This window comes from Anabrus simplex, chromosome 3 (genome assembly GCF_040414725.1).
Source record: "Anabrus simplex isolate iqAnaSimp1 chromosome 3, ASM4041472v1, whole genome shotgun sequence".
Taxonomy (NCBI): Eukaryota; Metazoa; Arthropoda; class Insecta; order Orthoptera; family Tettigoniidae; genus Anabrus; species Anabrus simplex.
The window spans coordinates 412,387,203-412,412,237 of record NC_090267.1 but is presented as its reverse complement, the minus strand read 5'-3'; the positions used below and the strand labels follow the sequence as shown (position 1 = coordinate 412,412,237).

The following is a 25,035-nucleotide window of genomic DNA, read 5'->3' as shown; positions in this document are numbered from 1 at the left end:
AAGCATTAGTGCAGCACATTACCGTTATTCATTCTTTTGATGATTTCTGGCCTGGAGCATGTTCTGCTTCATGAACAAGTGTACGGAATGGTAAATATTTTCAGTACAAGCCAGACTTATCTGCATTATATCTGCTCAAAAGATAAATTGTCCTTTGAAATATAATTTTGAAATTCTTGCTTAAATAAATGCACCGCAATGGTATCTGCACTTAGGCACTCGCCTTGCACAGTAATTTCCTGTATTCCATATCGCTCTTTAAACCTTGTGAACCAACCTGATGATGCACAAAATTAACCTTCCAAGCTCAAGGCCCCATGAGGAAATGTTGTATTTTCAGCACACATAGCGTCCGAAATTGGTGTCGCTTCCGATCTCTTCTGATGAAACCATTGTAACAGTGCTGCATTCGAGTTATCATAGGTTGACTTCTTCATACATTTTTGTTTTAGGTGCCTACTTCACTGCTGCAATTTCTAGTGAATTCTAAGAGTTTCTGCTTGCTATTTTGAATGCCTCTAACTGTCTGAACACTAATTCCATAATCATTCACTAATTTCTTTACTGTTTTTCCTTTCTCAACTTTTCAGTTAATTCAAGCTTTCATTTAAAAAGGAAAAGTAGCCATGACTGCTATCACAGAACACCAAGAAAGCGAACAAAGAGCTGCTACACAGTACATTGTTTAATGTTTAGTTCTCGAAGAAAACATGCCGCCAGCACACATGGAGTCGAATGCATGCTCGAATTTCAAGCATGCAGTTCACACATATTCAAAATGCCATGACAAAAATAAAGGAAATAAAATAACAATACGATGAACCTCGGGGGGTGCTCAGGTAACCCGCAAACCAGATAATCCGCACCAGATAATCAGGAACTTGCTGTACTTTGTAAATCATGAATGTTCAGAAAAATAACCATAGATTCAAAGAAATTAGGCAATTTGTTCTTCACAGGATATTTTATTACATTGTATATAATTGGACAATTTAGTAGTAATTTAGATTTTTTTGTTTGTTTTGTTTTTCCCTGAAGGGTATTTGGTATGGCAATATTTATAACAAACCACTTATATCATTCAGTGTAAGCTACACATTTAGGAAATGAATTTCTTATTCAGACATATTTGCTCATTTTACAGTATAGAAAACTGGGTCCCATGTATGTATTTTTTGAGTAACATTCACAGTTTAAGATCATATCTCCACTTATCAGTCAATCAGTTCATTGCACTTATACCTAGCTCACCCTGTCTTTATTCTAGTATTAACATTAGGTACATCATTAGTGGGTTCTAGATATTCAAGATAAATAAGAAAAATATTTTGGTTTACAGTATTTTTAATACAAATGAAACCAGATATATTAGGTTCAGTCTTTATACATTTCAAGCATTGTTTAAAAGCAGGTAAAAACATTTAATACATAACAATATAAATATATATATTTATATATTAGTGTTACTTTATAGTAACCCTGAGGATAAAAAGTGTGACTTTATACTTCAATTTGCTCACTGGTAATAAAATTTTTGTAAAGACTGTCATTATGAGATCAGTGATCAGGTTATTACATCAACACATGCACACTGTGTAGCACAACATTAACCTTACATATTTTAAACAATATGACTCGTCATACAGGACATGTTACATGTTGCGGATAATATCAAAACATTTAATTAGTTTATGCACATTCACACTCACATATGTTCTTTTTAAGAATAATTACATCACAAAAAGAAGTCGCATACAGCTTTGGCATCACGTATACAAGCCAGCATTTCTTATATCACAGACGTTGAGTTATCTTGCTCTGATTTTGCTTGGGGTTCATTGCTGATAGGAGCTGCCCCATGCACTAACTGTTCGTTACCATCCCCTCGCATCGAGCCATGACGCAATGTCCGACGCAAACTACTTCGCAAGATATGTGCCACGTCAGCTGCAGTGAGCGTTGACATCCTTGTATCAGAGGGATGCCGTGAATTAGGTAAAGTCTGACCTGTAGTATTTGAATTAGTAGAAACTGTACTTGTCCGTATTGAATCTACATCTGTGACTGAAATGGCAACACTACGATTTCTTTCAGAGTTCCTTCGGTCCCTGCTTTCTAATGCCTGATTTATCTCCACTAACACTGCTGCATAGTCTGGAGGTGGAGGCAGAGGAGGTCTTGTTCCAGGCGAAGAACTCCCAAAACTTTCACTGTTGTCTCCCAGGACACTAGTTATCCGTCTCATGCTGCGGCGAAAACTTTGACGTAACAGCTTGGCAATTCTGTAAATTACATTAAAACATCATTACTAATAGTGCAATGTCACAGTCATTCAGTTCATACAAAATATATATTGTAATTATAGGATAAATTAATAAAGACTGATGAGACAAAAGTACACAAGAACCATGTTTATCCGGCTCTCATTAATCCGGATCTCCAGTTTATCTGGATCAAAAATAAAAATATATATTTACTTGTACAGTATTTCTTTTATGGGGACGACTCTTCTTGAATGTCTTTTCCGCCAAGGATAGTTAAAGACAGGAATTGGAAGTAATTTGGCCTCGGTCTATTTATCAAAGCTACTGTCCCGGCATTCGCCTGGAATTGAGAATGTGAAACCATGGAAAACCATTCCCAGGCCGGCCGAGGTGGGATTCGAACCCACGCTCCTCTCAACGCAATGCACTACTAATTCACTGATGGTGAGTTCGAAAATGAAACCAGCGCTCCATCAGAAGAAACAGTGACTCATGGAGAGGCAACAATGCAGCTGGACAAACTGATGGCCTATTTAGAATCCAAGATTAAAACCACACCGGCAGAACTGATGTTAGTGGGTTTGAATCCCACTGTCGGCAGCCCTAAAGATGATTTTCCGTGGTTTCCCATTTTCACACCAGGCAAATGCTGGGGCTGTACCTTAATTAAGGCCACAGCCACTTCCTTCCCATTCCTAGGCCTTTCCTATCCCATCGTCACCATAAGACCTATCTGTGTTGGTGCGATGTTAAGCAAAGTAGCAAAAAACATAAATAGATGTTAGCACATCATCTTTGTGATTGTGCTGTACGCAAATGCTATACAGATGTAAAACAGAAAAAACTCACACATTATCTTAGTGCATAAAACAGAGTCAAAAATGTAAGAAAAGTGTTATTTTTTAGATTATATAACATGTACTTTATTCATTTTTTAGTTTTTCCAGATTATCCGGATATTTGATAATCCGGATCAGTTCCAGTCCCACTTAATCTGGATAAACGAGTTTCTTGTGTAAGCACTAATACAACTTAGGGAGGGTAAGATACATGTTTGTCCTAGACTATATAACAAAATACAATTTAGATATTAGACTGCAAATAGTTAATAAGTTTGTTTTTTTTTTTTTTTTGCTAGGGGCTTTACGTCGCACCGACACAGATAGGTCTTATGGCGACGATGGGATAGGAAAGGCCTAGGAGTTGGAAGGAAGCGGCCGTGGCCTTAATTAAGGTACAGCCCCAGCATTTGCCTGGTGTGAAAATGGGAAACCACGGAAAACCATTTTCAGGGCTGCCGATAGTGGGATTCGAACCTACTATCTCCCGGATGCAAGCTCACAGCCGCGCGCCTCTACGCGCACGGCCAACTCGCCCGGTGTTAATAAGTTTAACTGTAATGTTTAATGTAGTAATAGGGAGAAGAATGCAGGTATCAAAACACATTTTGGATTACAATAAATTATTACTCCCTCCCCATTTTCAGGTGATCTGAAATTGGGTGATGCGAGTATTTTATTCTAAACAGTGCAATGTGGAGTTGAAAGAAAATAACTGTAAAACTAATTCAAGATGTACATCAAGTTTTATACAGGTATATATCACACAATGTTTGAATGTTGGTTGAGTTAATGTTGATAAATATCATATTTTAAAATGTCTTTAACTAGGTGTATTACAGCTGGGCTGAGTGGCTCAGACAGTTGAGGCACTGGCCTTCTGACCCCAACTTGACAGGTTCAATCCTGGCTCAGTCTGGTGGTATCTGAAGGTGCTCAAGTACGTCAGCCTCATGTCGGTAGATTTATTGGCACGAGAAAGAACTCTTGTGGTACTAAATTCCGGCACCTCAGCATCTCCAAAAACCGTAAACATAGTTAGTGGGACGTAAATGCAATAACATTATTATTATTATTATTATTATTATTATTATTATTATTATTATTATTATTATTATTATTATTATTATTATTATTATTATTATTATTTGTTGTTGTTGTGTTATGATTGTTATTATTAAGTATATTACATGATGGGTAGTTAGGGAAGTGGATAAGAAAACACACACAGATAAACACAATGATAGGTCAGGATGAGAAGAGACAGCAGTAGAAAGAGGAGATAAGAACAAGGATCTTCAGTAAGAATTGATGCAACCCTTCTGATGAAGCTGGGAAACATAAATGAGCTCGAGGGGTTGAGAAGAAATATGTGCTAGAATGTGAGAGGGAACTAACCCATACATAGTTTTAAAAAAATGAGTTATTGATATATTTTGATATTACTATTATATATCTATTATCCCACAATATATGAATAATTATTTTCCACTTCTTGCAGTGCAGGATGGAGGTAAGCCAAGCGGTAACAGTATGTCAGCTAGTGGTAGGCAATAGTACACGCGCTTGCAAGCAGCAGCTTCAAATCTAGCTAAGAAACAGACGTGCACATCTGGGCAGACGATGAAATTTCACAACATTTGTGTCATGAAGATCTAAGTTAGCAAGCCTGGCATTATCAAATCTAAAGAAAACTACTCCCCATTGGCTGTATGGGAGGAAGTTGAGGTTCTGAACAGAAGTACTGGACGACCTTGGAAACACAGAACATCAACAGATTTCAACCCCATCATCACAGCTTATTCACGCTTACAAAATGCAGAGTGCTTCTACCCTGTTGTCAGAAAGATTGCTGCTGCAAAACAGAAGGACTTGATGTCCCTGCTCTTTTACATCCCTGAAAACCATCATGGTGTGTACCATGCTCTTCAACCAGACACTCAAGGTGCAAACAGCGAGGAGGAAGAGGATCCAAATGGCTGAAAGTAAGTACAGGTTTCAATACAAATGGCTGCTTAGAGTCAGTGTGACTTGAACCCCAGACACTATTAGTAAACCTTAAATGTAACAAGAAATTCATGTTGATGTAAATCTAAACCTAACTGCATTTTAAAACAAGTAATTAGTGAAAGTTTGACTGTCTCACAATGAGACCTGGAGTATTTTTCTTTCCATTTTACACTGACATCTCGGGATCACTTGCCTTTGTTTTGGCTTTTATTATCTCTTTGAAATGGAGAGGGGCTTTTAATAAAAAAGGTGGCGAGACAGTCTTGCGAAATGTGTATCATGTGGTACAAATGGTTTTTGAAAGAGGTGCGAACCTTGCCTTACTTAATTCTCTGTCCCAACTTTATTTTCAGGATCACTTAATGTGTACAGAATCTGACCCCAGGTATTTGTTATTTCACCTTTTTTTTTGGTTGCCACGGCTACTTGGTTTAATGTCTTTGTGATCCCGTTTGTGTTATTCCTCATTTTATTGTTGCAATGTGTTTTCCTTTCGCATTATTATTCCTGGATGTATTTATACAGTTATGTAAGGGCAAAAAGGTAACACAGACCCATTTTGTATGTATGGGGGGCATGTCTTGTCTGTTTGCCTTGGTTGTGTATTCGAGACCTGTACCTATGTCTCCTTCCTTGACATCTCATCTTGGGCTCTTTATGTTATGTGTACATATAACGCTATCCTGGGTCAATTCATTTTTGCCTCTAGAGCAGATATGAATGTGTCCAAAAGCATGATTGTTCTGTGATTTTATACGATGGGGTGAGCCTTGTCTTATATTCACAGCCACCCTGAAACTGGGAACTGATCTTTCTGACCGAGCCCATATACTATGAGCTTAAATTTTCTTAAAATGCTATTTGTTTGGGGCGTCCACCCATGTGGATCTTCTGCCCCTACTGGCACCATATTGTATGAACCTGCATGTAACTGAAATGGCAGTACTGTGAAATGTTGTGTGTGAGGAAAGGAAGATTAAGGACATCACAAACACCCAGTCCCCAGGACAGGGATATTAATCATTACAATTTAAAAACCCTGACCCGGCTGGGAATCGAACCCGGGGCCGCCAAGTGATAGACGGACATGTTGCCCCCTACACCGTGGGGTCGGACATGAGGTTATGTGCTTGTGCTGCTGCGATTCCATCGCAGTGTGTCTCTGTTTTGCTTTTATGATACCTTGGACAATTGGTCTACGTGCATTCATGTATGAATAACGGGTTTGTGCTACCTTTATTTTTTCGTATTTCCTTACGGGTGTTATTTTCTTTTTTTTTTTGTGTGTTTGGGTGGGCACATTGCTTGTTTCATTCCCTATCTTAGGCTGATTCTGCCATTTCTATTTGTAGTTTGGGATCTCATTCTATTTTTCTTATTTTATGCTCTGGGAGTATGTTTTTTTTTTTGTGTAGCTATAGCAACCTTTAGCTTCCCTCACTTCCCTATCACCTCTTTGTATTTCATGGTTCATCTTTTAGCAAAAGTACTTCTTTGCCTATGTATTATCTTCTTTCTCGAGGCTAATTCCTTGGGGATTGTTGTTACTTAAGAAGAAGAATTCTTAATTGATGTGTGTGACCTCGCCCCCTTTTCCTGATAAGGTTGTGGTTACCAGTTGGTTACTATACGATTTCTCCATATAAAGGAAGAAATGTTTTGACCTTATCTCGTCATATCGTAAATCGACGATTGTTCTCCAGCCTCTAAATTATATTATTGTGAACAAAATATGATACAATTGAATGAGAAGTTGGTGACATTAAAAAGATCTCCCAATCATGTCAAGCAACATTAGAAGGTCCGAGATTATGCATGTAAGTTGTATTCACTTCCCTTATGTTTCAACTGTTGTTATACTCTGCTTTATCCTTGCTTTAACCAAAGTTTAATTTAATAAACCCTATTGTGTTTTAAACTATATCTGTCTTTCTATACTGCGTTTTATTTGTATGAGAGGCACGGGTCCAGTTCTTGACCAGTCATTGGTCAGTTTTGACCACTCCATGGTAAATTTTTTGGTAGGTGTGCTAGGTACCAACTGATGAGCCCAACCTAGCACACAAGGGCAAAACACTGGCAACCAGGAATGAGTTAGCTGGAAAAAATTTATAATGTCCAATAATGGACCATTTTTATTGGTATTATAAATTTTTTGGTATTTTTGTGAGTGTGTATTGTGTGAGTTTCTTTTTTGTAACGTTGAATGATGTGCGTTTGCATTTTTTTTTTTTAACTGTACTTCATTAGGCCTGAAGGAGGGTAAGTGTTAGGTTGACAAGACATCATTTAAAGTTTCAATATTGGTTTGAAAATATAGATAAAAGTATCTTTCATGCAACTCTTTGCTTGTCGCAACCAATGAAATGTGTTGGTGTGCATGCCGAATGCCAGTCAACTGTTTGTCTTCCTACACATTACTCAAATATGGCTAAGCATGAGCATGACTTGCCCACAGATAAGAGTATTGCTTTCGGTGGAAATTAAATCTCAGAATATTATCGACACTAAAGCAACACACCACCGTGCGGGGAAGTGTAGCTTTGATTATAGCGTTGTTACATTGAGTGTAATCTACTCGTAAATACAGTAGCTTCGACGAAGGAAAGATGAAGCAATAGTAATGTGTAACCGAGTGTGGTGTAGCTTGCATTCTGGAGATCGTACGTTCGTAGATCATCCGCAGCCCTGAAGATTGTTTTCTGTAGTTTCCCTATTTTTACACCAGGCAAATTCTAGGGCTGTTATTATGGCCTCGGCTCTTCTTCCCCAGTCCTCCTCTTTAAGCAATAATCATCATCATCACCACCACTTGGCTTATCCTATCTGATAGTTGCCGAAAACTTATACGATTATATATATGTAAACCACATACAACCTACTTTTTAGTTTTCACTATAATGTGTGTTTACTTGGCAGTAAATATAAGTGAATCCCTCCTGGTTGATGTATGTGATAGCCCTCTGGCAATCAGGACACATGATTCTGATATGTATGTAGTCGAAGTGACCTATAATTCCATGGAAATTACCCCATGTATATAATAAAATATATCGGTTGCCAAGAATTGTATTCAAGTTGACAGTTACTGGACTGTCCCTTTGTCAGTCTCAAGAAACAAGTCTCTTGAAAAGCAAAACCTTAATTTAAAACATATCTCCCTGGACATGTCAAATGAATTGCTGCAATATAGCAGCGGGCAACCCACAGAGGGGCCGTCGGACTAACCTTTCTTTGAGAAATCGTCTCAACATGATGATACAAATTACATGTTTCACGGTACGTAACCTACGATTGTGATTCACTCCTCTCATTTGAGGTTAAACAGTGCTCTTGGCAGTGTTTAAACATGACCAGTTGAACATCGGTTTTAGACAAATAACATCTCTGGAATGTGGCAGCCATACTTAGACATTGTTTAACCATAGACATCGTCTAAACACCGTTTCTGCTATCGGACCAAGGAGTTGGGAGATTTTTGCACAGAAAATGGATGAAGACAGCAGAGGAAATATGAACTTACTATACAGCATGGTAAAAATCAAAAGGAAATCGATAGCTACCATTACAAGGCACTTGAAGATGAAAATGGAAATATAGTTAGAAAAGAAAGTGACACCAGAGAGGGGCTAAAGAACCATTTCGATCACCTGGTGAATGGATCAGAGGAAAAGAGAAACATAGAGCAAGATTTGGAAACCTGCTTATAGGTGTCTCATATCATGTATACACAAACAGAAGTGATATTAAGAACTATGCATAAAGGAAAAATCACCAGGTGTGGATGAAGTGAATGCAGACATGATTAAAGCGGCAGAGGTATAAGGCCTTTAGTGGCTCCACAAGGTGCTTAATGTGGTGCAGAAAGTCAACAAGGTACCTGCAGACTGGAATAAGAATGTTACCATTTTTCTACTCAAGGAAAAGGTGAAAATCCACCAACTATAGAGGGATATTTCTTCTGTCACATGGGCTGAAAATTCTCCAGAAGACCATGGAGCAGAGGCTGCAAAATGTTGGAAGAGGAGAAGTATGGCTTCAGAAGTAACAGTTCAGCTACAGATCTTACATTCAGTGCCAGAATGCTTATTGCAAAGTATTGGGATAAAGGAAAGAACTTTATCATCATATTCTCAGATATTGAAAAAGGCATAAGACAGTGTTGCAAGAGAGATGATCTGGTGGTCCTTGCAAAGGAGGAATATCCAATAACGGACCATTATATTGGTATTATAAAGGAGGAAGATGCCTGAAGGATTTTTAAGGCAAGTCCAGATGTTGTACAAGGACAGTACCAGCTGCATGCAAGCTGGAGAGGGGCATTCCCACAACTGTTTACCACACATAATGGAAAGCATCAAGGAAACACATTGAACTCAGCGCATTTGCCTTTGCTCGTGATGTCATGATTTGGGGAGTAACAGCAGATGAGGTGCAGGCAAGACTCAACACATGTGAAAGGACATATTTCAGGAGTTCAACCTCACGATCAATCCAGGCTCTATCTGATGATATTTGAAGGTTCTCAAATACACCAGCCTTGTGTCAGTAGATAACAGAATACCGGCATTTCCAAAAACCCGTAAAAGTAATTAGTGGGACATAAAACAATTATTATTATTACCTATGAGTTTTTATACAGTAAGGTTTAGTATCAGTATATTTATTAGATCTTTTTCTCCTCTTGAAGAGAATTGGAACAGTTGAGAAATATTAATTTTGACTCAAACAATAGAAAGTAAATATACTTTGTCAATTTAGAAACTTACCGAGCACCTGTAGCTGTTGTGTACGATGGAGGGGGAGTATATTTTGGTGGTGGATCCTCAAATGGTGCTTCAGTTACAGGACTAGCCACAGCATTTCCATTGGTTGTGTTGGCAGATGCTGTTGATGTTGTAGTAGTAGCCCGTGCTTGTTCTCTGGAATCTTCTGTCTCCATTGGCGGTCGATAGAGCAGCTGAATTCGCTTTAAGGAAAGAAATTATTACAATCAGTCAGTAAGTTTTGATATATATTTAGGACTGTCATCCAGGTGGCAGATTGCCTGTTGTTTGTTTACCTAGTCTTTTCTTAAATGATTTCAAAAATTTCAAATATTTATTTTTATTTTTAGAATTTGTTTTACGTCACATTGACACAGATAGGTCTTATGGCGATGATAAGATAGGAAAGGGCTAGGAGTGGGAAGGAATCGGCTGTGGCCTTAATTAAGGTACAGCCCCAGCATTTGCCTGGTGTGAAAATGTGAAATCACAGAAAACCATCTTCAGGGCTGCCGACAAACTTGGAAATTTATCAGATACTCCCCTTGATAAATTATTCCAATCCCTAAATCCTCTTCCTATAAATTAATATTGCCCTTACTTGTCCTCTTGAATTCCTACTTTATCTTTATACTAGCAAATGTACCCGTGCTTCGCAACGGTATTCTACATTGTATTTGAATATCGAAGCAAATACTGTGCACGCAGTAAACAAGATTGTTTTAAAATTGCATGTCTCTTAGCGTTATCCGAGAAACAGCATGGGGAGGTCCCAATACGATGTTTCCAATGTAAAGTGTTTGTTACAGATTTGTGATATAATGGCAGGCTCATTTGCCTACTGCCATTCACAATCGAGTTGGGAAGTTTACATTATAATTGCAGGCCCCATTGCCTACTGCGCAGTCACAATCGATTTGGGGAGTTTTCGTTACAATGGCAGCCCCCCTTTTCTATATCCAGACAGATAGCAGTTGAGGAGTTGTTATTATTATAAAGCCAGGCAACTACCCTACTATCAGTCAAAACTGAGTTGTGCAGTTATCATTATAATGTCGGGCCCTTTTCATACTGCCAGCCAGCTTACTGCCAGTCTCACCAAGTTGGTGAGTTTCCATCAAAATAGCAGGCCACTATGCCTAATGCCAGTTACATTTTAGATGAGGACATTTATTTATAATTGCGGGCACCCTTGCCTACTGCCAAACACAATCGGGTAGGGGAGTTTTAAACAAAACTGCATGCTCTCTTGCCTTCTGCAAGTCAAAACGAGAAGTGAACTATTCATTACAATGGCAGGCCTTCCTCACTACTGCCAGTTACACAGGAATTGGAGAAGGACCCCATTGCTACTGCCAGTCAAAGTCGGTGTGGGGAGTACTGATTACAATAGCAGACACACCCTTTCTCGATCGCTACAAATCAACATCAGTGAATATATATAGATCGACATACGAAACTATATGCATATTTACAATATTGCAGACCTTCATTTACAGATTAACTGCTGCTAAATGTACGTCATATCGACAAAGGGTTGTACAGTAAGATGCCGGATTTAGTGGCCTAAATGTCTGGTCCTATGTTATCACATTTATTCTTGGGTCAGATTGAGTTAGAAACGTTGAACAGGGTAAAGTTTTTGTAAGATTATCTCACATTGCATTACTTTTCGGATAATTATGTGACAGCTACATACATAGCATTTGGCTCACATATGGCTACTGGGTGGGCCAATTTTCGTGAAGAGTTTGATGATTCTATATTTCCTATTAGTGATTGAAAGCATGAATTATGCATTGAAAAGTCCAAATTTACTTAACATCGATTAATAGAGAAAAATCAAACGTAAAAAGGATACAGATACAAAAAAAGTCATAAGACCAAGGTTGTAGATCATTCCAAATTGAACAGAGATTGTGCAATCCGTTATGTGATAGGACTTCCTGAAGATCTGCACCATCATTGAAATTGCCTCCATATTTCTACATTCTTCAGGGATAAAAAGTGAAAAATTTAAGATCTTGGAAGTTTTCCGTCTGTTATAGGCTAAAACGTATAATTTTGTCAAATTTCCATTTTCTTTTTCGTCTGGCAGATTATGCCGCAATCTGGATTTTGGGCAAGGAGGGTAAAAATTAGGACTTTCAGGAAACTAAAGCCAAAAAATATGCAGATGGTCATTATTACCCCTTAAACGGGTAGGTGTGCGAAAATTTTGCCAAAATAATCAATGTAGGTGCACAGAGTCATTACGATAAGGAATCTGCTCCATGTACAACACCTTTTGGGCTATGTCCGCTGGACTTAACCTGAAAAACGGACCGTTTATGATATCTCCCTTATTAATCCTCCTGACGAAAAAATGCACATGAAAAAAAGTTTTAGGGATGGAATTCCATCACGTTTGGTCAATTTCCAGTCAGGTTGGTCTTGTACTGTGTATACTGTGGAAGAGTAAAATCACCATTTCGGTTCCCTATAAACCACCAGTCCATTCCGGGAACATGAAATGTTATTGACCTTTAAAACCTACCTTTGGACAGGTGAATGCTAAATATAAAGTTTGGTTCGAATATCTTCAGTAGTTTCCAAGTTGTAAGAAATATGCTTTACATGCACCCGCTCTTGAGTTAAGTCCGATGGGACTTGTACCGAAAAACGGTCCGTTAATGATATCTCCCTTATTAATCCTCGTATTGAAATGATGTACATGAGAAAGAAGGTTTAGAAATTAATTTCCATTAAGGCGGGTAGATTTCCATTAAGTTTGGTTGTGTATATTTTGTGGGAGTGCAAAATCACGGTTTTAGTTTCGTATAAACCTCCAGTCAGTTCAGGGAATTAGAAACAATATTTGCCCTAAAACCTACCCAAGGACAGGTGGATTCTAAATATGAAGTTTGGTGGAAATATATCTAGTAGATTCTAGCACTCGCGTACATACGGAGTAATTAAGGAAGAAAATAAAACAGTTAAGAAAGTTGAAATTAATAGAAAATGGATTATAACTGAGGACAGCTGGATAACAACAAATATGTAAATTCCAAATTAATGTATTGGAAAATCAAATGCCCCTCAATAAATTATGCTGGTGTGAGTTATGGATATAATAAAGCGGTAACAGATGAGAAATTTAGGTGCAGCGATTCTTAGGTAAACAGATAAGAAGATGACTAACGGTGTTATTACTTAATCTATTTGAGGGCGGTTATAACCTCCAACGATATTCCGCCAATATCCCGCAGATAGACCGACTGACGCCTCTCTTGCCTTCTACTCAAGGAACAACCACGAATTTAAAAGCATGATGAGGAAAATGGCAATATGTTATTTCCCTGCTGGGAAGCAGTCAGAGACGTTGCCATAGTAACCTGTAGGTTTGTTGTCGGTCTGTCGGTCACTCAATGCAGAGCGTGATACCTGCAGAAAATAGTAAATTTCTCCATCATGTGAAGAGTAAGGTAAATTATGAACATAACAAAAGTTGTTTATAATGAAGAGACTTTTCCATACGGTCCACGGAGTTTACAGAAAATCAATAGTATAAGAGAAAATGGAGGAAAACCGTTCTGGTTTTCCTATAAACCCCCCTGTCTATTCAAAGATTTAAAAAAGATATGCATATCGAAACCTTCCCCAGGATGAGTATACTCTAAATATGAAGTTTGGTTGAGATCTATCCTGCCGTTTCGATGTGATGGTGGAACAGACAAACAGACAAACAAACAGAAAAACGACACGAAAAGTAAAAACCACCGATTCGGTCTTGAGTTGACCTAAAACGGATAAATATCTGAAAAATTGGCAAAACAAAAGAAATTACAGACAGCGGACCCCAACAACTTTATTTATATAGATTATGATCTGTCCTACCTTTAAAAGCTGCACTCAAGCTTATTCATCTACTAATGTCACACCACACCATCTCTTCAATGACATCTCGGAACATACCACTTACTTCAGCGGAGAGAGAAAAATTCTTCAATAAGTCCACCTTATCAATACAACGTATATTTATATGAGTTCTATATACATAATAAAATTATTTAAAAAGCAGGACTAATTTTGTCCCTGTTTTGGGCATCTTCAGCTGCTTAGAAAAGATTAAACCACTAAAATTCACTTCTTAAGTTATGTTCATAAAAGTTCTTGTAAAAACAGTTTTTCTTAAAATGTCTAGAAAACACTATAAAAAAGTATGAGGACAACATCACCTGAAAGGTTTCGTAGATAACAAGTATGACAACATTATCTGGGTATGAATAATACAGAATGATTAAAACATAAGATGAAGAACCTATTATTAGAACACCATATAAACGCTGTGAGAACTTATCTTCTCATTTCCATTATTATATATGGCTACACTTGCAAATAAGTTACGTCACTGCTTGTATCTAAAAGTTTACAATAAATCTATATATGGAATATAAAATAAGACTTTTGTCTTTACATTGCTCAGAATTTAAAAAGAATGGTATTTCTATATCAGTCGTGTCCATAGTAACAAGGAATTACACTTTTTAATTGTCTGTCTGTCTGTATGCATGGGCATCACAAGCAAATGGCTGAAGAGAATTTCATGAAAATTGGTATGTAAAGTATGGGAATGATGCACTAGAATCTAGGCTATAAACAATTTTATTCACTCTGAGTGAAATGGCAATTTAGGGGAAGGCCTAACATTTAAATCTCAAATATTCATGTTATTAATGGTCCTATCGATAAATACTACATAACTAAAGTTATATGGAATTAAATCTGCGATTATTTACGCCTTATACATTTTTACCATACTGGCTATGATAACAGAGATATTCGTGAATTTTAATTTTTATAAGTCCCCATCAACGTCAAATCACAAGAAAATGGGTGAACAGAATTTAATGAAAATTGGTATTTAAAGTCTGGGAATAAGATGCTACAGTCTGGGTTTTAAATGATTTTAATTCATGATGGATGAAATGGTAGTTTAGGGGATGGTGCCTAAAATTTAATTTTCTAAATACCAATGTTATTGGTCCTACTGAAAAGTATTGCATACTATAACAAAACTTATAGAGAATACAAATTCCAATCATTTTTACCATACCGACTATGATAACAGAATAATGAATTTAGACTTTGTTAATTGGTCCATATCAAAGCCAAGCATTGTTAATATGGAAATATTGTTTAATCATGTTAACTTGCGATGGTTTTTGTCATAATTGTCTTAAGGTTTAAAACTGCATGGTCATCAGTCTGTATCGATAAGTAAAATTGTGAAGATGATTATAAAAAACTGTAAAGGATGATGATGATGATGCTTGTTGTTTCAAGGGGCCTAACATCTAGGTCATCGGCCCCTGGTGGTATGAAATGAGACGAAATGCAATGAAAAAATAAAATCCAAAATCCTCCACTGACCAGAATTCAAAGTGTGAGGACGAAAAATGAACGGATGGATATGAAGTTAAAACAATCAGTGGAGCCGACCCGCAATGCCTCAGTCTCAGAAACTGACGGAAAACAATAGTAATACTGACCAAGGGACTGCTTCTATAGCTCAATACTGAATCGGTGATGCTTGCAAGCTAAAGGGGTCCAAAATATAGTTTATCGGCCTCTCATAATGGTACTTATCGCTTGGAAAGTAGAACCATGGTATTTGTCATGGTGCGGTACTAATCAAAAGTATCGTAGACTCGCGGTATTCCACACATTATGGTACTACTGACAGGTTATGAAATTCGCACATGTAATACAGACCTATGGTGTTCCGTACATAGCGGCGCCATTTACAGGCAACGCAAACCTATGGTTTTCATCACATAAGTGTACTAACCACAGGGACTCGTACTATCCCGTGGTGTTCCTTATATAGTGGGTACTAATCATAGGCAAGCCAGAACCCTGGTGTCGCTCATATAGTGCTACTAATCACAGGTACCGTAAAAGCCTGACCGCGCGGTGCTCCTGCGTGCTACTAATCACAAACCTATTTGGTACCTAACATAGTGGTACTACACGCAAGTAATAGCGACCCATGGTGTTTCCCGTGTGGTGGTACTAATCACAAGTAGTTTCATGGTTCTAATCCAATCATCCCTTGGTTGCCACTTTTAGTCACCTCTTACGACAGGCAGAGGATACCGTGGGTGTATTCTTCGTCTGCATCCTCCACCCACAGGGAGTCAAACTGTAAAGGAATGATCGCTTGAAGAATAAGACAAGAGGAAGTCACGAAAGAAAGAAGGAGTACCTTTACATTAGATGCTCTAATATCCTAGAGTTGGAAGAAAACTCACCGTGAAAGCATACAGTATCGAAAACTCATAAAACTGATCAACAATAACATTACATTGACCATTGTTGTGATGTGATTTGTGTCTTCTGCTGCCACTCATCTCTGATACATGAGATTACTGCTGCATCGCGAGTAAAACAGCATGCCTGAATATTGGTGGAAAGTATCAGTGGAATTAGATAACTCTGCATATTCTATATGAATGTCTTGTGAACGATGAGTACTTACAGCTACTTGATGAATAAATGTAAGATGCTGAGTGTTAGAACATATGGTTGTATGGAGAAGGGGACTCCTTAAAGTTAGATTGGGACGACATGGTCTTGGTTGTGGAAAACTACCTCAAAAGGCATATTCTTGTGCAAGATCGCCTGTGTTTATTTGCTCTGCAGCCAACTCAACTGTTACTATACATGTCAAACAACACTTCCTAGCAAAGCAGGGCACACTACAATTTGTATGAGACTGTGAATGAGAGGTCATAAATACGCATGAACTTAGCTTTCATCACCTATATATAACATCATTAGCAGTAGCAAAACTTTGAAAGAGAAGTGTTAGGGTAGTTAAGAAAGAAAGAACCCTCAACATCTTCAAGTATTCCACTTCATCACCTTGCTGTTGTTTGCACTGCACAAGTCAAACTAAAATAAGTAAAAACGAATATACAGTAAGTTTGAGTTTTGTCATCTACCCGTTTAATACTGTGTACCCACATACCAATCGATACACTCTCTTCCCTTTATTATTTTGAACTCGGATAATATCCACCAAACACTCAGCGTATTTGAATGTTTGGATGTGTGAATTATATTTTTATGGTGGGATACACTGTTGTCGAGTTTCGTAGGTGATTTTAAAAAGTATTATTTAGTCTACTGGTATTGCTGTAACATGTATGGCGTCCTCTAACTGCGTTTTGCACAAATATGATGAAGAAGACACCAAAGATGTGGCCAGTGATACCCATGAATGTTAGAAATTAGTGATAGAAAATCTTCAAGAATCTTCAATCAGTGAAGGTGAATTGGTGCATTTAGAAAATACTGAGGTCCCAGGTCCTTCAACATGTCCTTAAGTAGGGTTGTTCAATTGCTTGCCTTGTAACTCGAGTGTGACAGATGAAAAGTGGTGATAGTAGTGTTGAGGGATTTTCTGAAATCCAAATTTTAGTTTGAATGCTTTATAAATCTTTTCTATTTTCATTACTAGCATTTATTTTATTATGATAATGTGTACAGTGCATTCAATGTAGGTGATCTGTGCACTCAGATCGCCTAAATAGGCAGCTGGAAACGAGGCAATCCAGAGATGTTTCAGTGGGATACCCAATAATTTTCTACAAATACTAGGTTATTTCTACACCCCTTATTTCATGGTTTTTCTACTTCACTGTCCGACTCGTTGGCTGAACGGTCAGCATACTGGCCTTTGGTTCAGAGGGTCACGGGTTCGATTCCCGGCTGGGTCGGGGATTTTAACCTTAATTGGTTAATTCCAATGGCACGGGGGCTGGGTGTATGTTGTCTACATCATCATTTCATCCTCATCAAGACGAGCAGGTCGCCTACGGGAGTCAAATAGAAAGACCTGCATCTGGCGAGCCGAACCCGTCATGGGATATCCCGGCACTAGAAGCCATACAACATTTCATTTTCTACTTTGCTATATCAGCAGTGCAGAAAAAGGCTTTGGTAGATTTTGTCAATATGATTGATGACCTCAGTTTTTCATCTATGCACCCGTCCTTCACTAGAAACATCGTCAGTTAATCATCTTCACAATTTTCTTCTAGTGATACATTAGAAAGTGCAAAACGAATATACTTTAGAATGATAACAGAGAGTTATTGGAAAAGTGAGACACATGCCATTTTTATTCCTATAGATTAGGCATTTTAATTTTTAAAACTGTAGCACTTGTCACATTTTTAGTGACATTATACAAGATAAGAAGTTTTCAATCCCAAGTGCCTAAATAAGAGATGTAAATCATCACCTACTGCTGTAGTTTATTTTATATCATGCAAAAGCTACTCCCCAACTGGGTGAGGTTTAGAGAAACTGGGGTCCCTGCTTAAGGGGTTAATATTATTAGTACTTCTTCTACTTTTTGTTAATATAGATTATCAAAAGTGTATTATATTTGCTATGTATATGTGCTTTTAAGTATGATAACAACTTGAAAGTGAAAATAACTTACATCAAACAAATCAGGAGGTCCAGAGGATAGATATCGACAACTCTGCACAATGCCTACAACTGGAATGGCAATGATGGGCATCAGTTGAAGAAGGCAGCCAATTTCACGGAGCCATAAAGGCCAGTAATGAAGTCCCATAGAACTCCAGTTGTACATCTCACGAAATCTACCATTCTTGAATACTGTGATGCAAATTACCTAAAAGAAAGAAAGAGGAAAATTAACTTATTTTTTTCCACATTTCTAAAATACATGGAAGGCATACACAGCTTTACACCTGAGAAATCCTTACATTGAAACTGTACAAGTCTCTAGGATATATAGAAAGCTGTGCTTCCATCATTAGAGAGATTTTTTGTTGACAGACCATTGATGGAAGATCATTGTACTGTTGCTAAAGTAAGGAGTAATTGACTCTTTGGCTAATTTCATACCAACATAATTACAGAACTTATGTAATGATGCTGCTGCTGCTGTTGTTTATGAAATGGAAGATTCTAAACTATTGTAATTGGTTCTACTTAGCGCTGTATTTAGGTATACTGCACCCTAGCTATTTATATTTTGGGGGAACAAAGGATAGAAATCATGAAAACTGCTAAACAAAACATACAGCACAATACTGCATCATGTTTTTAAGTACAATTAATCACAGCAAAAACAAAGAATTCTATTAGGCAAGTTTTTTATTTTTGGTTTGGTACTAGCAAACACACTTATCACATTTTCAAAATCCAGCTTCACAGTAAAGTCAGCACTCAAGCAATTCCGGGTTTGAAATTTGAAATGTACATAAATAATTTTTTACTCATCCCAAACTAGAAAGAGTGATTTGTTGCTGGCATACTTTAATATATTTTGGGTTCAATGCTGGCATTTGGAGAAAGGATTATTATTATTATTATTATTATTATTATTATTATTATTATTATTATTATTATTATTATTATTATTATTATTATTATTATTATGGATTGTTGAGGTTAGAGATGATGGAAGACACAATGCTAGTGGGCTATGCTGATGATATAGCTGTTTTGATAGTTGCTCGAAATTTGGAGTTGGCTCAGTTTAAGCTAAATCAAGTAATGCGACGGGTGAAAGATTGGATGGCGAATCACAGATAACAGCTTGCAGATCATAAAACAGAGATTGTTCTCTTGACAAGAAAAAGGATCACGACCATCATTCCAATGCATATTGGACAAACAGAAATCGAAACATCTAGAAGTATAAAGTATCTCGGAGTGACACTTGATACCAAACTTACTTTTTGGGATCATATCAAACGGGTGGCAGATAAGGCGGTGAAAACAACGATTGCACTGAGTAGATTAATGAGCAACGTTAAAGGTCCGAAGTATAGCAAACGACGACTTCTGTTGTCGATAGTTCACTCGACACTTCTATATGGTGCCGAAGTCTGGGCTGAATCTCTGAAGTTTGAAAAATATCGGCGAAGGATAGCTGCGGTACAGCGGAGATCAGCTTTGCGTATTACAAGCGCATATAGCACAGTATCCGAACCTGCAGTCCTTACGATAGCAGCAGTAGCACCGATTGATTTACTTGCCTTAGAGAGACAGGAAGTCTGGCGATCTCAAGGAGAGCTCGGAAAGAAGCGCACTAAGGAGCTAGCTTATAGGCAACGAATGGAGCGGTGGCAGCAAAGATGGGAGGAAGATCCTCGAGGAAAATGGACTAAGCAGCTGATACCACGCCTAGCTGATTGGGTTGCTCGAGCTCATGGCGAGGTTAACTTTTACATTACGCAACTATTGACGGGTCACGGATACTTCCGGAAATTTCTACATAGAGTAGGTAGAGTGAGCGACTCGGCGTGTATTTATTGCAATGATATAGACGATGTATTTCACACATTTTTCGTATGCTGTCATTGGTCAACTCAGAGAAGATGTTTATATACTGAGCAAGGAGAGTTGACGCCAGAAACTATTGTGCAGGCGATGCTACGAAACCAAGAATCTTGGGATCAGATAGCAGTATATGTAGAAGATATCCTGCGTCAGAAAAAGAGATATATGAATGCTCATGAACGGCAGTAAGGAGAAATAAGGAAGAAGAAACCTAAGAAATTAGCACGACACCGCCCTGAAGTAATGCGAGAGCGGTTCCGGGGCGGAGATATACATCGTGGGAAAAGGGTGTGTGGGTTTTAGTGAGTAGGAATCTCACACGCTTGTGGAGTGCGGACCCTCACAAGTGTCTAATGAAAGATTTCCCACACTTCCCTCATAAAAAAAAAAAAAAAAAAAAAAATATTATTATTGTTGTTATTATTATTATTATTATTATTATTATTATTATTATTATTATTATTATTATTATTATTATTATTATTATTATTATTATTATTATTATTATTATTATTATTATTATTAGAGGACAAGCATTACGAGCATGGAAGTTTTTCCTCAGTCTATCAGATCAAATAGTGAAGGAAGATCAAAGAGCCAGTGAAACATGCAAAGAGCATAGGATATTACAAAGTCTTTGGAAACACCAAGATTACAGAAAAACAATGGAACCAACAATGTTTTCAATTAAACTCCCCTAATTTTTTAAAAAATTTACATCTTGGTATAGAAGCAAATTTTGCCTACTTTTCTGCACTTGTAGTTAACTTAAAATCTGATAGTTTTATTTTAAAAATTTCCAGCCTAGGCCTGGGCCCTATCCGGCCCATGCGTAAATACATGCCTGGTTCTACTGACCATGAACTTAAGAGTTTAATCTAAAACTCAACACTGATAATGAGAATAGATAACTAATGTCTTAGAATACAAGAAACCATCCAAGTATTTAAATGCTTTCATAAATGACTATTAGAAATTAAAGCATTGCAAGTGGGAATTAAAGTTGAACATCATGAAAATTTCAGCAAACATTAAACCTGCATAACTAAATAAAACTATGCATCTGAGAAAATTAAGGTCTACAGTAAATTTATTAGGCTTAGAGGACTGAAGTAAACATAAGTTTGAAACATACTTTAGTTACCTAAAACCAATTCTACAATTATTTTAGAATATAGGAATGAAAATTTCACTTGCCATCAGTGCAACAGGTAGAATGACATTCCAGGTAAATACCAGCATTGGTGCAGCCCAGACCTGCAGACATCCAACACCCTTGTTAAAGAGAGTGGTGACTACATTTTCACCATTGTAAGGACGTCCTCTTATAACAAAGACTGCTCCGATCTCTATCAGGTACAGAACCATTAGCCACCAACCACAGCCAACTGTGTAGTCCATAAAGTACACCACATGAATACCAAGCTGAAAAAAAAAAAAAGATTCAGAATTACTTTCCTTACTTGTAATACCGCTGCTTTGTAGAATAAGGTGGAGTTTTCCTCCAAGCATACAATTTAATATTTTGTTTGTTTTATCACAGTGCTTTTAAGATATCAATCAATTGAGAAATAATATTAGATATAAACAGTCATAAAAAACATTACACTACCTCTGTGGTCATAGGAAGTCCTAAAATGAAACCACAGGCACAGCTGAAGAAAGTGATCGTTGTCTCCCAAGACTTCAGGTTTGTGGCATTTATGGCCATAATCCCTGTTATTACACTATGCCAGATGGCTAGCTGTAATCAGATATAATACAAAAAATTAGTAATGAAGTGAACACTAGGCTCAGTAGTCACAAGATTGTTACCAACTGTCTTTCTATTCTAATTTTTTTCTTTGGTACATTTAATTTACTATTTTAAGACATGTTGGAACAGAATATTTACTTATCATTTGGCAACTGTTTAAATAAGTCATTGTTTGTTGACTAAAATTAATTTGATCTAATCCAATTTTATATTTAAAAGGCAAGAATATCATAAAATTTTAATTCTAAATGGGACAAATGTAGAATGGTTTCTCTGATCAAAAGTTGCACTCAGCACTCTGCTCTGCCTTTTCACATCTTATAAACCAGTTCTCTAAACCAGTTCTCTTCCTTTCCATACACTGAATGGTCTGTACATTACCTGTAATCACTAAGGCGTAAGTGCATTAATCATTGCCATGATGAAGACCTTTCCACCTCTCCTATTCATAGGGGTTTGATTTCTGCACACACTTATGTTTTCTTTCTTCTTCTTTTGTTTTACACTCACATTTTACAAATATTATTTTCATCAACTTTTTATTTCTGCTAGTGCTGTCCTTTAAAAATTGTGTGTTCTAGTTTTCTGAACTTCTAAAAGTAAGCTTGTAGTTTTACGTGACCACGAACAGAGAAATCAAACACGGAATCACATCTTTAAAATATCTTTAAAAATTTATTTAAACCCCATGTAATAGTTTCTTTCCATTATTCAGATCATATCTAATATCTGAATGAAGAGTTCTCTTGGGTTTCTTACTTACTGACAACAATTTAATCTTGGAAAGACTAATTTTCATACCGCACTCATTGCACCTATTTTCAAATTCCAAGATACTAAAACCGCAGGCTTTCGGCACAATCTGCCACTAAGACCAAGTCATCAGCATAGACCAAACTGTTAATTACATTTTCACTCAACGGAATTCCTCCCTGCCACTTAATACCTTTCAGCAGATGATCCATGTGAACTATGAACAACAAAGGTGAAAGATTACAGCCTTGTTTAAACCCTGTAAGTATCTTGGACCAAGAACTCATTCTACCATCAATTCTCACTGCAACCCAATTGTCAACATAAATGTCTTTGATGGATTTGAATAATCTACCATTAATCCCATAGTTCTCCAGTATGGTGAAAATCTTTTCACCTCACTATTCTGCCATATGAAAATTAGCCTTTCCAAGATTAAATTGATGTCAGTAAGTAGCATTTCTCAGTTACCTGGTGCAAACTGAAAATCTGATCACGACAGCCTCTCTGTGGTCTGAAACTACACTGGGTTTTCATCCAATTTACTCTCAACCACCGATCGCACCCTCCATTCCAAAATCCCAGTGAACACCTTGCCCGGTATACTGATCAATGAGATACTTCGATAGTTGTTTGCAATCCTTCCTGTTCCCTTGTTTATAGGTAAGTGCGATTACTGCTTTTGTCCAATCAAAAGGTACCCTACTAATATTCTATGAAGCCATTTCATCCCTGCCTTCCCACTATACTTATCCATTTCAGGTCTAATTTCATCTATTCCTGCTGCTTTTTGACAATGGAGTTTATTTACCATCCTTTCTACTGACTCAAGCGTAATTTCACTAACATCATTGCCTTCCTCCCCGTGAGCTCAGCTGTTTGTGATGTGACCAGGAAGATTTCCTTTACGTTGAGAATATTTTAAAAATATTTTCATCCATCCAGTGATTCCCTGGGATCTATTGTGAGTTCACTTGATCTGCCCAAAATGCTATTCATTTCATTTTTTCCTTTCCTTCCTAAGATTCTTTATTACTATCTAGAAAGGTTTCCACGATTTCTTCAATTTAAAAATTATTTGTTTTGTTCCGTTTCTTTCATGTACGTACAATTCCCTGCCTGCATCAGTCCTTGTTTGTAGCCATTTCTGATATGCCTGTTTTACATTTACAAGCTGCTCTCACTTAATCATTCCACCAAAATGTTCATTTTTTCCCCCCATCTGTACCCACAGTTGTTCCTAGGCATTCCCTTGCTGTTTCTACTACAACATTTCTATGCCACCAATTCTCTTTCTATATCCTGAACCAGTGTTTGGAACTTTGCACTAATCATATCCCTGTTCTTGTAATTTCCTTGTTCTGGAGATTTTCTGCCCTATTCTTCTGCACACAGATTTCACTTTGCCTATCCTAGGCCGAGATACTTAGTTCCCTAAAGATCAGATAGTGGTCTGTATCATTGAAAAATTCCTGGAAAACCTGCACATCCTGAACAGTTTTCTTGAATTCAAAGTCAGTTAAGATATGGACTATCATGGATTTGGTGCCCCTATCCTCCCATGTGTAGTGGTGAATGCCTTATGCTTGAAGAATGTATTCATAACTGTTAATCCCATACAAGCACAGATGTCCAGCAAACACTTTCCATTCCTATTAGCTTCCACGGGCAGTTTCTCCGTAAGGTTGCAGGTTTGCGCTACCCCCATTAATTTGTTATGTTTATTTTAGGTAAAGTTTTACAATTTGGATTACTCAACTACTGTATTTTCATTCAATAAGACAAACCTTTCAAGAGCTTGAAAGAGCAAATCTTGACTACAGGAGACTACAAGCCGGTACTCTTAGATGTTCACTGCAGGAGTTGAAAAGTTTGCAACAGAAAGTCAACCTCAGGTAGGATGAAACATGGGCTGCCAGAGGGGTGCGCGGGGCTGATCGACGGGTGCTTTTAGGCTGCTAGAGGGGTGCGCGGGGAGAGGTAAAGATAGGAGTGGCTTCTTATACATTGCTTAAATGGAGGTTTATCAACCTGGCTCCTCCTACCACAGCCGACTTGATGCGTCGCTCTAGCTAGCTCCTTGCAATGCAGCGAGGGATCCAGTCGGCCGTGCTCCTACATAACCAACTACTGTACTAGCAAAGTCGCTAGAGACCGTTGGCGCTCAATCTGAGAGTCTGTTATATAACAGGGATGTCACCTAGCGACATTGGATGGAAGTTCATCTGCTGGATATATAATTAATGGCTTTAAATTTGAAAATAAAAACCGCCATT

General features: G+C 37.6%; 1 protein-coding gene across 2 annotated transcripts in view; it reads right to left on the bottom strand.

The window, feature by feature from the left end:
* Positions 1-945: 945 nt before the first annotated feature.
* Positions 946-25,035, bottom strand: part of bdg (bedraggled) — an 842,871-nt gene continuing 818,781 nt past the window's right edge. For both annotated transcript variants that reach the window (XM_067143397.2, XM_067143396.2), the window contains exons 11-15: positions 21,863-21,994; positions 21,448-21,675; positions 18,374-18,571; positions 9,883-10,082; positions 946-2,282 (exon numbers count right to left, since the gene is read on the bottom strand). In XM_067143397.2, coding sequence (XP_066999498.2) covers positions 1,790-2,282; positions 9,883-10,082; positions 18,374-18,571; positions 21,448-21,675; positions 21,863-21,994 — 1,251 coding nt within the window. In that variant the 3' untranslated portion in view covers positions 946-1,789. The remainder of the gene's footprint in view (positions 2,283-9,882; positions 10,083-18,373; positions 18,572-21,447; positions 21,676-21,862; positions 21,995-25,035) is intronic.